This window comes from Styela clava, chromosome 9 (assembly GCF_964204865.1).
Source record: "Styela clava chromosome 9, kaStyClav1.hap1.2, whole genome shotgun sequence".
NCBI classification, from domain to species: Eukaryota; Metazoa; Chordata; class Ascidiacea; order Stolidobranchia; family Styelidae; genus Styela; species Styela clava.
The window spans coordinates 21,513,727-21,530,352 of record NC_135258.1 but is presented as its reverse complement, the minus strand read 5'-3'; the positions used below and the strand labels follow the sequence as shown (position 1 = coordinate 21,530,352).

The following is a 16,626-nucleotide window of genomic DNA, read 5'->3' as shown; positions in this document are numbered from 1 at the left end:
CTATTTAGTTTTTCGGATATTCTTGATAACTGCAACCAAACTAATACAATCCTGAAGACAAAATAACGAATGAATACCATATATAATCACGCGTTAAATTTGCCTGAAATAGATGATTTCAGAGCGGCTGCTCAATTGTTATGTCACTGTTGACTTCTTAGTCCTTACTGATAGGCAAAGTTGAACAAGGAATTCGGTGATCCGGGGAACATCTATTCTTCTCATTTCGATTGCGTGCATGACACACTTTGTTCACTTATCGATTTGATGAAAAGAGCATATTGTGACATCACAATGAAAAGTCGTATCGCGTACTCCTGGGCTTCGATAGTAGAGAATCCTTCTACGAGTAATCCAGTTTAATCATTGCTACTTTTATTGCAGGAGAAAGATGCCGAAATTGTCAACAACAGCGTGGTCGAGTTTCTTATGTTTTCTCTTTTGTTTTATGATTTGTGAAGCGAAAGTTTCACTAAAAGGAGGTAAGGGTTTATTTACAATATATATACTTTTAATTGCTCTGCGCTAATATTAGATAGCGGTAAGTTGGCGAGCAGATTTCACGGTGTCTCTCCAGCGTTACAGAGGACTTTTCATTCTTGATTATAGGACGATTATTGCCACAGACTTTACGCAATAGAGCCTGGAACAGAAAGGTGCAACAAATGTTAACAAACACGTTAATCAAAAAATTGAAACATGTTTTCGCCAAACACAAACAGCTTCACATAATTGAAATGTCTTTTTTCTTCGGCATACCAAAATTGATTTATATCTTAGAGTACATTTGGATAATCAGATGCGATTGCCTGGTCTCGGTATATACTCAGTTTGTATAAACAACATTTTTATGATCAAAAAACGGATCGCCTATTTGTATTTTACGAGCAATTGGCTTCGTTATTAATCATTTGTCTAATTATTAACCAGCAAGACCTAGTTTTAGTGTTTGTCATCTTCCGTGCCTGTAGTAATGTCGAACAGATACCGCGGAAGTAGGAATGAGCTATTCAAACAGGACACGCCCCATTGTGGATGGTCCACGGATAATTCGCATTGTTTATGTGCTAATTTTATCATAACTGAATCGTGATCAATAGTAGCAAAGACTTGTCCGATATTCCATCAGAATTTTCATTATTTTAAACTCATTCGAATATGGCCTGGCGATGGAATACTCCGTTCAAACGACATTAAAACACGAGAATGCTTAAAAATTCATTCCTCTATTTCTTTATAGTAAACTTATTATGCTTTGTTACTTTGGTCGTATGCCGCGCATTTTCGTGTAAATATTTTGAGACCCAAAAAATTGCGTTTGTTCAGCAAAGAACATTTTCGGTTAGCGAACAACACTGATTTCCAAATTATAATATCTGTAGGCCTATTCTTTGTCATATTTCAAATATATTTATTAATGACCCGATGTTTTACTCAGAATCTACGTAAGATCCATACTCCGGTTTTTATCGCTAATGTTCCAGTTTATCACACCTGCACAAATTGAAATAGCACTTCAGCTTAACAGACTCATTGAATATCTAGTGTTTACTTACCGCGATTAGGGTCGTGTGAAACTAGAGGTAGTTATTATCATGTATATCTTGTACCGATAAGTACAAAGTAATTAATGCTTATTTTCAATAGCACGAATGGCAAGCTTCGATAAAAAAAAATAAGAAGGTGCCAATTGTTTGTAAAGGTGCTCGACCCTTAAATTAGACTCTTTCGCTTCGGATTATCTGTAAAATATATAATTTAATTTTACAAGAGGATTTTTAAATGCAGACGTTAAATATTGAACGCCATTCTAATAAGAAGACTTGGCATTCGTTGCGACGTGGTTTTGAGCAGTGATTTCAGCTTTGAATTTTCACTATCGGATTCTTTTTCGGTCTGGCTCAATTTATTTATTAGAATCATTTCTCATTAATGTCAAACTCTTACTGGAAATTCAGTACCCCTATTGTTGTCAAATGTGGCGTTTCAAAAGTTTGAGTGTGACTTATCACTAAAATAGCTTTGATAAATTGTTTTGTGTAACTAGTAATTACAAAATTTTATCAGTTAGAAATTTATTGTTCAGGTAATATATTCACGGCTCATACTCAGAAATTGACAACCCTATTTACGTTTGCGAAATTGTCATTTTAATATATAATATACGACTAATATCAATTGCTTAGGACGGTGTCGCCAAGTTGTTTTCGGTCCTTATCCTTATCGTTGGTTTGCAAGTCACAGATTTTAAATTTTATTTAATGATGTATCATTTTTGACCAAACACGATATTACGAAAACGACACTGTTTAACTGCAGATAAAATTACAGAGTAATTCATGCGCGACCAACAGAAGTCAGGTACATCCGGTAACTCTTAATGATGGTATTTACTGTTGGCGACAGTAATTATTTCAGAATAGCATGACTAAAACGATAATTTCTGTTTCCACATGCTTTTCTAATGTGTTTATTTTCTATTAAGTCGTAAGTAGCGACTCATAGACCAAAAGAAATCTGTTATTATATTATACCAAATTGAACGAAAAATTTAATTATTTCAGCGGACACAATAGCTCTCTGAGGCTTCCTGGTATTGTATTAAATTTGTAAGTCCTGTCTAGAAATGCAATGTATGCAAAAATATATTTTGACTTTTTGATTCGATTGACTCGGAATACCGTATGAATTAGGCAAACCAAGCAGTGCTTTTTTTGTAATACTTATACCGTGAAAATTCGTTGTTTTGGAGTTTGACTTTTACAGAGCAACATTCCTTTTTGTGCTAGGGTAAAAGGCCCGAGCATATTCCACAGCCAAAAACTCTCTTTTATCTCGAGTATTTGCACTGCAATTGAACACCAATTCAAGCCATATTGATTTGAATAGGCAGAATAAACGACAAGCACTCGGTGGCCTTGAAGTGAAGCATCTTGGAATTAACAACAGGAGATAATCTGTGACACGGCGGCATTTTTCGCTTTGATGTGTTATAATGTAAAACCTAAATACCTTCAGTAGGACGTTTAATAATTTTCGTGGGTGTGTGTAAGCGTTTTACTGATGTGACATCAATCACTTGAGAAAATCTCACCTAAATCCTTCATTGATTACATAGAAATATATTGGTTTGGTTATGGCATTTTCGAATATTCATTAATTAGTCGTTTTATCTTTAAAAACCAGGTAAAAAATTTCACAGGTTTAATACTCAATTTTGCACTAATGGGAACACTGGGACGAATAAAACGCTTAATTAAAACTTTTATTTGTTCTTTACCGAATATGGATTTTCTTACCATATTTTATGTTGAATTCCGAACTTCATACAAAATACCACAAAAACCGTATTAAACTTCTAACGCACCATCTCCGTCGTAATTTATGAGATAACGGCATTCAGCCCGTCACGTAGATCGAGAAAAGGATCTAAATGCCTTCTGGCGTATGGGAAAGATAGTATTTACAGTAAACGAAGTTTCTTTTGTGAATAAATGAACATAATGCTTAGTAAATAACACAATCATTATCTGGCTTATTTTGTTGGCGTGAAACAGAAACACCAGCTGACGGCTGTACAAAACTTCAACAATTTCGTTTAACGCAAACTTTACAATTAGTCACTGAAAACATAGGTCACATTTTAGCATTTGACTGTTAGTCGATTTATTATTTGTAGTCAATTGATCCTCTGTGCATAGATTAGGACTTGGAAAAGAAAAAACTGTTTAAAATTGCTGTAATTTGATTCTTTTTGCAAACCCTTTTACATTATGTAAGTACGTTCCTATGTAAGATTTACAAAACTCAACAGCGAATTACATTTTCTCCAGCCCGAAAGAATAATAAACTATATCATACAGTGACTTGTATTTTTATATCTAATCAAACGTATCTTGTAACTTTCTCTTGGAAAAACAAATAAAACGCCATATATACTTTTGATCGCATGTTCATCCGTTGTACTCGAAATACGTTGTAAAAAATAGTTGAGGTCCACTCGCGTTTGTTATATTTTGACATACTTTATCTAAAACTAATTTTCACTTATAACTGTTTAAAAGCATGACGCCAATGAACTTGATTAACGGGCCAACCAAGACCAAATATTACGACCTTAATAATTCGTCTTAGTTTTGAGCTTTGTTATGGCAGTTTATCTTATTATCATGAACCTTCCTTTTAATTTGTTAAAGGATCGCGCATAATATACGACATTTTTCCAAAAAAATATATATTATTTAGAGATTAGTATTGAAGAATACTTCCTAAACTTTCCTATATAAACGTAGCACAGCGACTACTAGCAACACCAGTATAAATATATTTACAGGGCCCTAGTACAATCCATATATTCCGTTCAGTGACTTGTTTGCAAGGCATTTATGGCAACTAGAATAGACAAAAGTATGTAATTTTTGGTAGCAGATTACACGGCTTGAGTCTGCAGATAGGTAAATCAGTACATAACCATACTTACGTTATAGGTAGAATCAGGCGCATATTTATGTTCGGTTCGTCCATTACTCTATACATGAGGCCAACGCCGAGACAGAAGTAAAACATAAAATTTTTTCGATTTCCTGGGCAAATAGTATGTTTATATGACAATCGTTTAGTCGGAGCGGTGGTACAAATACAGCGATTTTTGTTTGTTCCTGTCGTAAAGGGAAGAGTCACTTTTATAAAGTGCAAAAATCAGTAATTCTAAATTCAGAACACCAGTAATTTTCACGGATTGAATATAGTTAGGTGACCATAGAAATCGCGCTCATTTTCCTATATTTTTGAGATTGTGATCATAATTTGACTCATTGTGATGTTTATAATGGTACACATTGTTATCGAGATTTCGTATTATCAAATACAAATAATACTTAGTTTTATGACAAGACGATTTCATTACACTGTTAAAGAATTACTAATAAAAAATCTCTAGCGCGAGTGGGGCGCTGTATTAATAAAATGACTGTTATTTTCTTTAGGACGTAAATGTTACTAATCGACGTCGTTTCCAAGCTAAATATTCTGCGCAATAGAGTAAAAGTGAAATGTTTTATTAGTAAATCCAAGGTGTTTATCCATTATTGAAGAAATGAATACGTTTTTGGTATTAATGTAGCGAGATCGTTTTCGCAAAAATGATTTCGCATCGGAAGAGATCTTGGGTTCGAATCCCGTTGTGAATAAAGCATCCGTAAAATCTTGACAATTTCACGCTGAATATGGCGTCCGTCGGAGTAGCCATTCGATTTCATATGAAACCATCATGGGTTGATCGTTGGATCACCACGAAAACCATGTCTGGTTACTATAATCTGTATGCTAAGCTACCGGCACTAATCGCTTACAAGTTACTGGTGTGCCGCCAACCGCGGCCAACCTTTTAATTACGATTTAATCCTGTGTACAGTAAATTCCGTTTGGTACGGAATAAACCTATCCATCCCTGTAATCGCTATTGTGGCCAAAATACCGCAAATAGCGCTCGATGCGACTCATGTGAAAATGTTATAACCCTAATACTAAATGAATCTTACACAAAAATGACCTGTAGTAGCGTTACAACCTATTCATAATACTCCTCATTTCTCAGGTCCTCCAAGATTGACCGGGGAATCAAAAGTCAAGTTATCAGCAGTGATTGGCGAAGCTGTTGTACTGCCTTGTACAATTGAGGCAGATTCACCACCTCTTATATCATGGAAACTAAACGGTACGTTCGTAAGTGTTGAGTCCGTGTATAGTAAACGTATATATGATGTTCTGCAGATGATGTCTTAACAGCATGGCACAGACGTGCAAGTTTTTATTTTAACGCATAATCACTAAAATATTAGGTTTACTTTCACATACTTTTTCGTCAATTTTGGACTTCTGCCAAAATAGAAAAGAAAAACGGAATACTCAGTTTTTTTTCCGATAATTTTATTCATAAGCATCATGTGCAGTTGTGTTTATCAATTCATAATTCAGGAGGGATAAACATTTTCTGTAAATAGATGTTGTTCAAATATTATACTTTGCCGGGTTTACTGGTCCTCTCAATATTGGTTTATATTTGCTACATGTAGTTTCGCGACACACAAATCTGTAAATAAGAGAGAATCAGTTTTATCCGTCAGGTGTACAAATGAAACCAATTCAGTTTGTACTGTATCCGTTTATACTGTGGAATGTCAAACAATTTAGTTTCAACTTTAATTTTGTCTTAACTGAATTGGGTCGCATATTAGTGAGCAGCAGCTGTGTAGCCCTATATAAGGAACAATATAACAAACACTGCTTAATTAAAGTTTATGAAAATTTATTTTTATATTACGCAATTGAGAACCATTTTTACTGAGAAAAAAAATAGCATTTTGGCTGGTAGGGAGGAGGCATAATATTGTCGCCAAGTCCAGTTATGAGCTATTTACTGGGCATATTGCACATTCCTATTCCAAATCGCTACTATCGAATATCTCGGACGCTTCAAATAATTGCAGTACATGCAAATAATTTCCAATCGCTCCATATGAATAGTTTAAATGCTTGGGTTGATAGGAAATCACATCAATATATATCACCAAATTTAAAAATGTGGTGCTCCGTATGTTCAAGAAATTAACAAATAGGATGAAGCTGTTCAAGTAACATACTCATAGTTATAGGACTCTACATATAAGATTTATTTAATGTGACACAGATTACCATCACATGTATACTCAATGCCGTCCTTATATCGTCATCAAACATCATACTAACGAGCATGTGCTGCGTGTACAATGAGCTTTATAAAGACGTTTGCTAACTATACAAGTTTGACGTGACATTCTGTTCACTTCAGGCGAACTCGTGAGCTACGAGAGCTGCATGTAATAATTAGAGTTATTTTGAAGGCCATCCATACCTTTGAGACCTAACTTAATGAAAAAGCACTGTCAACAGACTAGGTTACCGCAGACTTATAAATGTATTCTTAATGAGGATCGTCATAAGCATTCATGATCACTTATTGCTTGACTTTTCGTACAAGCAGAAAAAGAAAGAAGTTAGGTGTCGTCATATGCGTTTCGTCACAGTGACATATACATTGGGAACAGATTCGAAATCATACTTATTGACAAGACGTATTCGAAAAACATACACATGATAAAATTTTTTAGCTTTATCTCAGTGGAACTAGCATGTTGGCAGTATCGTTTCAAAGTTACTCCGTATATTTTCTTTTATGTATTCTCAATTTCTCAGCTCTTTTTTTTAACATAATTTCATGTTCTTGGTGTGCGCAGTATAAACTCCGGTCGAGATTTTTGCGTACCCTTGAAAGCTATATTTTGCGTGTTGTGATGATATTGAGTGGTTTAGAGTTTTCAAAATAGAGTATTGTATTGAAAGCAACTACTTTTAAATTGTGGTGAACGTGCACTTCCTAATTCTGAAGTCCGTGTGTACTCAGCGAATGCTTGTTTAGTGGATTATATGGCTAGGCACACATACCCACTTCCAAAGCGGCTCTTTTATCTCGTCTAACTTTTATTGTTCAATACATTAGAACTATGCCGATTGATTGCTTGTCGTACGTCAACGATATTTGGCGATAGGCGCCGAGGTCATAGACTTGGTTTTCAACCTCGCCACAAAAAAGATATTTTTGTAGTTTGCTCAAGTGTGGTACTTTTAACTTCTTGTCAATCAAGACTACCCGACAACGTCAACTGCATAACTAACGATAAATTTATCCATCAAGAAACGCTGTACTACCGCTGAAAATATTTTTCGATGTAAATTTTGAATTTACGATTTTTGTATCAGTTTCGTTCATTATGCAATCGACATAGCAATGAAACGTAAGGATCATTTTACAGCGTTTCTGAATAACGGATTCCTAATTTATTTGAAGTCGGTTATTCAGAAAAAAAGGTAAAACTAATCTTATTGAAGAATTCGTTAAAGTTATTAGTGGGTTACATGTTTTTTGTTATATCCGGCCTTTGATTGGCGAGTCGATTCACGTCTCTTAAATCTGTATAGGTAACTATATATAATCCGTTAAATTGTGTGTCAAATATGTCTAATATAACTGATCATGTACAAGAACTTGAAAAATTTACCGTAATCAAAATTAGCGTGTTTTCATAGCGACCATTTCTGTCGTGTTTCTTCACACTTTCGTTGTAGCTTTGCTCGCACGCAAAGCATCCGGCTCTTGACCCTTAAGTCTAACCCTCCCTGTCAAGTGGGTGATACATGCTCGGAGTGTAAGACCACCAACGGAATATTACTCGAATTGTTTTTGTTTTTTCATTCAATGAACTAATACGATGTACGAGGTACGTCATGATTTGAACTGAACCCTATACCTATAGAATACAAAAGGGTGAAAATCAAATTTTATTAAAAAATGAAAGCTATCATTTTAGATAGGTTTGGCATTTCAAAAATGAAACAAAAACTAGATACAAACCCACAAATCAAATAATTTTAAATTGGTTATTTCATGAAACTGTATGCCGAATTTCAAAGCAAGGGTCCAAGCTTCTTTATAAGAAATCTTAACCGTCACTTATCGGTTGTCGACCGGCGCTTTCACTTCGACCCAATTTTTTTAAAATTCGACTCTTGGGCGAACAGATCTCGTGCACTTTAAAAGGACCAAGTTTTTATTTTATTGATACTCTGCTTAAGGCGAAAATCTAAACTGCTGGAAGTCTTACAAGCAGTTGGCTTGGTTTTTAAAATGTTAGTTATTGACACTTAGTACTGACACTTATATTTGTTTTGAGTACAATTATTTTATTAAGTTGTCATGCGAAATCATTGAATAGTACTAAAACGAAAGATATATACTAAACAAAAGACATATTTCAGAAGTGACGTACTTACTTATGACGTCATCTACCATTTCAGGTGAAGAGATTTTGGGATTACGGAACAGATTTAAGATTTTAAAATCTGGATTAAATCTTCGAATACGTGATGTAAGAATAAGTGATGCAGGAACTTACAAGTGCACTGCTACGAATCCGTATGGATCAGTGGATCATGAGATTAAATTAACTGTTAAAGGTATATATTTTTTCGTGTTTTTTCATAGGTATGCAAATTTCAGCTTTTTGGTTTATTCATGTTGATGTTATAGATAGACCGTAAAACGTTGAAACGCGCCGAAATTTATCATGATGTTATAAGCCAAGCACCGATTTGCGCTAATTCGTCGCCATTAATTATAAACACATGTTAAATGGGTAAAATTCACTTGGTTCACACATATAATTCTCATTGTATGGTTTAAGTTTTTTTCGTTCATTCGTTACTGCCTGTTTCTCTGGTATGTGCGCTTATTCAAGCGTATTCGAATATGCTACCACAATTTTCATTTTTTTCGTGGATTTTCTTTGATCTCATCATGTTAATTTTGTTTATTATGGGATTACATGATCGCTGGAGGATACTGATAAATACGGTAATAATGTTCCCACTCGGAATAAATTTACGGAAATGGGGGAAAGGCATTATGGTGTTAATGATTTTATAAACATACAAAAATGGATTTTTTTCAGTTTATTCCGAACGTACTCTATTTTATTGAAAATATATTGAAAAATTACAAACATGTCATAGCATAGTATTAAATATTCATTTTTCTGTGCGAGTGCAATGATACGGGAAGTTAAATAAAACAAAGTCTTTATTTTTGGCTTTTCCTTGATCATTTCCGTCCATTGTTTGAATAGGTGTTCAGTATTAGCTTTGATTAATTCTGAGTACTTACCCACTGACTAATTAGCAACTATCTTGGAAACCTTTGACCTTCAGTGTAAGCGTGACGCAGGTTTTACGGCTTATTTCGCCTGATAAGCGTGTGGCGCCCGGCCGAGTAGTGATCCCCGATGAATGAACATTAAAAACTCGAGTTCCCACTGATTCAAGCTTGACTGAACGAGTACAAACTACTTTTATTCTTAAGTGATGAGTACTCAACGAGAACTACATATCAATCGTAAGAGGCAGATGTGCGTGGCTTGGACACTAAAACTAACCTAATTGGCATATTTTCACAAACTCGATACAATTGTAGCCTTCTTAATTGGGTGCCTATCGGTATAGGAATTTATCAAGATGCCAAAGAAACTGCAACACAGATTGGGTAATCTTGTAGTATAGTAATAAAGGAAACTCTTAAATTAACGAATCCCCACTTTCATCCATGAGTTGTTTCAACTTAACCATAAAACAGGTTACGGATATGTACAGGTGGAATACCTTAGTGTTAATCTTGCAAAACATGGGCGAAGGGTGGCAGAAATGATGGCCAATTAAGAGGTCAAATTCCTATCATATATATTATATACGATACAGTATTTAGGGGGTCGTCTTTAATATATTATTTGGAAACTGCACATACGAATTTTCTCACTTTCTGATATCATAAATACCTCTATATCTTTGCTTCTTGATTATTATCTTTCACAGTACTTGCCTTTAGGCTTGCACGTAATTGACAAAAATCAATTCCGTAATTACGGCAAAATCAATTACGTAATGACCCCGTAATTGTGATATTTTTCCACGCATTTAAACCTATCATAACAACCAATTGAATCCACTTCTTTTCCGAATGGGACATTGAAGTTGGGTTTTCATATTCTTGGCAGTACTACACGCCATCGGCAGATGTTAAAGACAAATATCAAGGAGTGAATTCAAATTAATTTTATTCTGATTTTTATCTTTTGTGTTAGCTTTGATTTCCTTTATCACCTTCGCAAATTAACCGTCCCATTTTTATGCGATCAATTTTATTTTATCATTACCGACACTGGTATACGGATATTTATGGAAACGATAGTTTTTTAAAACCACCTTAGTACTGAATAAAAATTAAGGGTTTCTAATTTATTAACCAACGACGAGCGTATTCACTCATTTGATTATACTTGCGATTTCCTCGCGACGAAGACTTGTTTTTGCAGCGTCTTCTGCATTATCCGACATTACTGCCTTGTTAGCATTTTATAATAATAATTATTGATGTCGACTTATTGACGATATTCCGATTACCATGCTTCATTTTACATTTAATCATTTCGCGGACTGAATGTTTAAAACATTATTTGCGATAAATTTAGATTAAATATTATTTATTTGAGTATAGTTTAAATATCGAACTTATATGATATGCCTTCTCCGAAAATACAAAAGTTATATCGCAAAACAATGCATTTTGTGACATTTATTTTACACTCACGACATTAATTTGCTAACTCAAGTCGGCGATCCTATCGGCCAAGATTGACACAAGTTTGGTCGAGTGCCGGTGGTATTCAAGTAGACGATAAATCAAAATAAGTTGCCGCATTTGGTAAGACAGTTAATCATACATGGCCGAAATATTGAGAGGAATTGTGAAAAACATCATGCGCAAGACCAAGTCCGGACTGATATATAACGATAAAACCGTTAACAGAACATCAAGATTTTGTAATAGAAAATGGATCTCGCACAGAATAAACACACTGGCTCATATTTGATTATATATGATAGCAGTTAAATTTTTTTGCGGTCCGCGAGGAATCCGTCGTTTTGCTGTTTCTCTGCCGTCTCAATCGCTTTACCGATGCCGAGAAGACGAAGTTGCGTTGGTTCATTACGCAATCTCTCTTTTGTCGTCATATTGCTATTTGATAAGCGCGACATTAATTATCACGGCGAGGTATTGGCGCGAGTGATCAATCGCTCTTTTGGCTTATTTGGTTCCAATTCGTCGCGAAAGCTCTTCGTTAAATTTCACAAAATCGTCGTGTTGAAAGGTTATGGATATTTTCCTGTTTATACCCTAAGTATGAAATAAAACAGCCAAAAACAGTATGATATTCCATGTTCATATATCAAGTGTTGATATTAACATTAAAGAATGGTTAAGCATTGCTAATCCACACTTGGTGGGGAATTCCCACTATTTAAACGCGTGACTATAAAATAAAATGAAATAGAAACGGAACATATATACCATAGGTAACGGAAAACTGGAACAAGTAAATAATAAATAAAAGTAAAATGGATACAAATGTTTGATAGACCATGTTTGAAAGATTGATCTCCTGCGTTCATTAGTCATTTCACCCGAAGAAGTTGAAACCGGGCGTGTTAGCGTCCATCGGTCTTAACACAATTCTTCCCCCTATCTACGGTTATTATGTACATTGGCCATGGCCATGCTAGATAAGATGCGAGAGAAGTTGAAACCAGGTGTGTTGGCGTCAATCGGTCTTAACGCAATTCTATCCCTTATCTACGGTTAAGTTACGGGAGAAGTTAAAACCAGGTGTGTTGGCGTCAAACGGTCTTAACGCAATTCTATCCCCTATCTACGGTTAAGTTACGGGAGAAGTTAAAACCAGGTGTGTTAGCGTCAATCGGTCTCAACGCAATTCTATCTCTTATCTACGGTTAAGTTACGGGAGAAGTTAAAACCAGGTGTGTTGGCGTCAAACGGCCCTACTCAGTTCTTCCCCCTTAACTACGTTAATAATTTACATTGGCCATGCCAGAGAAGTTGATAATAGGTTAGTGAATGGCAACGCGTCATGCCCTCCTTCACCTACGTAACAAGAGAGAGAAAAACGGCTGCGAATACCGGAACTCTAACTTCTACTTGTTGAGCTTTCATTTTTCGCAATCGACGAAATTGACTGCTTTGAAGAAAGCTCGTTTCAATGCAATAATTACGACTTTACGGAATTCGTAACTTCCCTTCCGTAACTCAAAATAATTACGTAATTCCGTAAATCCGTAAATTACGTGCAAGCCTACTTGCCTTACACTTTTTCATTTATTTAGACGTTTGCGATTCGATTTTCACGAAGAAATTATTCGACTTTAGCCTGCGGACGAAAACTTGATTCTCGAGTTCTCGTATTGCTTTTTGGATAATTTGAAATTGAAAACGCAATATCTCCTCGGTTCTGGTTACAAATCATCCTTCCGCGGTCGTCGGTATCAGTTTTTTGCATCTCAAATAACTTGCTCAAAATTCAAATGACCTTCATATATCTTGCTCATTCACCTTAATTGGTCAGCGCTATGATGGTGGGTTCCTTAGCTGTAAGCCGATCCCTTAGTGGCATTAAGATTTCATGAGTCTCGCTTTGAAAAGTGGAAATTTTTATGAAAATCGCATTGCATTGTGACGTATCGGTATTCTCTGCCAGGAATGGTCCATATCTGCATTTTATGTCTGTATCATTCTTGATTGATGGAAGTATTTGTAATTTTATTTGCAGCGTTAGAAAACGTTTTGGTTTAATCTTGCGCAGCATCTTAATACCTTTCCTGGCTCCGAGGTATGACAACATATCAAATTTCCCATAAGTAGGTTATATTATCGCGATTTTAGTCTTAATATTCTTGTTTTGAATGTACCTGTAAAGTCATTACAGTCATTTTTGTCACGACGATAAAACTAGCGGTTAAGTTATTTTTTATTTTATTTTCGAAGTGGAATTTACTGCAAGTCTTGTAACCACATATACCACAGAACTCAGTTACCCCATGTATTTGCGAATCAAGTAGGACGCAGTGATGCAAAATATTTTCAAACTAATTTTATAAATATACCCTACATAAGAAACTAATAGTTTAAAAGACAATCGTCTCAGATTTCCAGTTCTCCAAAGTTTCTAATCCTGAAAATGGAGGGTAGAAACGCAAATAATTATCTTTAGCATACCTTGTTCGCATGTCAAACCGAGGACAGTTATGAAATTTTAATATACGCAAGAGACGATACACTTCCATCTCTATTGAAATTTCAAAAAAGATGTTTTGATTAGCATGCTGCAGATCGCAGCTTGGATAATGCGCTGGTTTACATGTGTATCATCTGCTCAAGACATAGATTGTTTGATTCATATACTTCCTAAACCCAAAAAGTATGCAATTTGGAAACCTTTCCGCCTACAATGTTAATATCAAGGTACCAAGTTAGGACTCCGGGCCATTTTTTCTTAATCTTTTATCTGTATTTGATAATATCAGAATAAACAAGAATATCGCAGAGTTTTAGTTCTTCCTGTAGTTTTCTCTTTCATGTTATCCATTTAGATTCCATTTCCTATATATACCATACGTGTCATATCATGCAATACAAACAACACTCCTATTTTGTATGTGACTAATCATATTTTAGATAATTAATATCTCGTGCACGCAAGTCAAACAGAATGCTGACAATGATAAAATAAATGAAATATTCAGAAAGAAAACAACTCACCGTTTCTCACCGATTCATTTAATTTGCCAAAAAACTTCGAGCACCACTCGAAGAGTCGACGAGGTCCTCTTGAGGACCCGTTACACTGACAACATTGTGTTCGAATTAGTTGGAGCTATCAGAATTTGTCCCAACCTTTCCTTAAACGAGTCTGTGGAATGGGTTTTTGTAGTACATAATGCAAAGTTATCGAGAGCTCGAGCTTGTTCTGGCAAATCTCCGTTCAATGGTGTTAACGCGATGAATTGCTGAGAAACACGAAACAATCAAAACATTCTTAATTCTGAGGACTTTACAATTGCGAAAGAGTTGGGTACTGTTTGCGCGGTGTTGATTAGTTAATTAAACAAATGAGCAATGTCGTATGATTTATCAACACAAGATAACATGTTTCCGAAGGCACTCAAAGACGTGTTTTTGTTTCCAGCCGAACCGCTTGACGTTGTGATTTTGCGAGGTGACGTTATGATTATACGTGTACGTTATAGAATAGTTTAGCTAATTTAGCCGGAATTGTCTTTCTACTCGCTAATACCGTTGTAAACTCTCAATCCGATAAAATATCTACCTCATCATCGAAGCAAATATGTAATTTAGAGTATATTTCTCCAGGTTTTTCCTTACTGTATTCATATATTATAGCGCAATGAACAATTCTCATTAATTTACCAAGCATATCGGCATATTAGCAATGCGTTAATTATCTTATGATGTCATACAGTTTTACGAAGTTGGTAAAAATTCAAGAACATAAAATTTTCGCACATGTATCGACTATCGTATAAGTGGGATAAGTAATTCGTCATAAATAAAATGAAGTACCTACTTCAAAAACTGGTCCTTGTGTCCGTTTCTTTCAGGAAATTCATTGAGTCGGATTGTAGGTAAAATGGGTTTATCTACAATATCCTCAAGGATTGAACATATAATTCGCATGTGACTGACAGTAATAAATATTGCTTTCTTTTTCATACAATTCCTAACATAATACGTATATATTGACGATTTTAATTGATGTTAACAATAATGCCACTAACTTGAAAATTTTTTATTAATTCATCCATCTATGAACTACGGCGCGGAAGATGCGTCCATGAGTCATCGTGAATGTACTCAATAATGCAGACTGCCAAAAATATCTAACGCTATTGTTGTCCTATATGTATACTTAAAGGTGTCAAACTGCCCGGGTTCTCTTATATAAATCAAATCGGGCGAATCCTTCCGAGGCGCCATTCAACTGAAATCGGGAATATTTTACGTGACCGAAAACGACCAATCTAAAGTGCTATGCAAAGCATATTATACGAATTAGTATAAATATGCCCTTAATGGAACATTCTGATTTTTTCGTAAATATTATTAGGTATTGATACTGTCCATTCCAAAAGTACACATCTAGTGTAGTTTTCTCTCGCTCAAAACAAAGTATATTTCCTCATCGCTGTCGTATTTTAGAGCCGCCATTAAACGAATTTGGTTGTTGTGCGATAAATGATAATCAAATTGATTCGAATCCATCCTGTATTTTCTGATTTGGCTATCACATTATATTGAACCGGGCAGTGAAGTTTCGGTGACGTTATCCGTTAAACGCACCATGCTTTTCGTTTGTTACAGGAACGCGATCTTTTTGTTCGTTGTGTTGTAGTATTTTGTTGCGCTTTAGTGTTCCCTGTCCATGTATGAAATAATAGCCTTTGTCTTCATGCATATGCCAATCACTTAAAAATTATTTACCATTGAATGCCGAATTTGAAAACCTTTCAGTTATCCTATTTAGAAGAACTATCCCAGTCCCTATCGCAGTCACCCCTATGTTTAACCACCTTCCGGCTGTGTGCACAGTGTAGTAAAATATCATAAGGAAACTTTCCACGGTCAATTGCTGAAGTCGAGGTGTGTGAAATAGCCGTCACATGAGAAAACTGACCCCTACTCAAAAAATTGTTCGCTTTATATTGATTTCATCATAAAAGGTAAGCAAGGGGTCAGTTTCTTTGAGCGAAAGATCGCTGCTGACCGCCCGATTGGTATGGGGCCGTTGACAGGTCGCCTTGTGTCCAAAACTATATAATTCATGGCTTACCAGGTAGTTACAGATAGTAATGGTTTATCTTTTATCGCCTTGTGACATTTTTCTGGTTGCATGCCCGAGAATTTCATACTTCACCACCTCGCTCGCCCCTGTTGACGAAACCTGAAGGAATTATCTTTATCTGTAACTGCTACATTGTATATGTCGTTGCAGATGGCTAGTTACCTATAGCTTTCCACAAAATAAGTAAAGTCGTAAGTTGACCAAGTTTTTAAGTTAACTTCAGAATATGGGATTGTAAATTAAATAGCTCATGACCGCCATGACTGAG

At 35.4% G+C, this 16,626-nt stretch overlaps 1 protein-coding gene across 2 annotated transcripts in view; it reads left to right on the top strand.

Moving 5' to 3' along the window:
* Positions 1–16,626, top strand: part of LOC120339291 (fibroblast growth factor receptor-like 1) — a 37,988-nt gene that overhangs the window by 1,128 nt on the left and 20,234 nt on the right. For both annotated transcript variants that reach the window (XM_039407381.2, XM_078115951.1), the window contains exons 2-4: positions 385–482; positions 5,597–5,716; positions 8,893–9,051. In XM_039407381.2, coding sequence (XP_039263315.2) covers positions 385–482; positions 5,597–5,716; positions 8,893–9,051 — 377 coding nt within the window. The remainder of the gene's footprint in view (positions 1–384; positions 483–5,596; positions 5,717–8,892; positions 9,052–16,626) is intronic.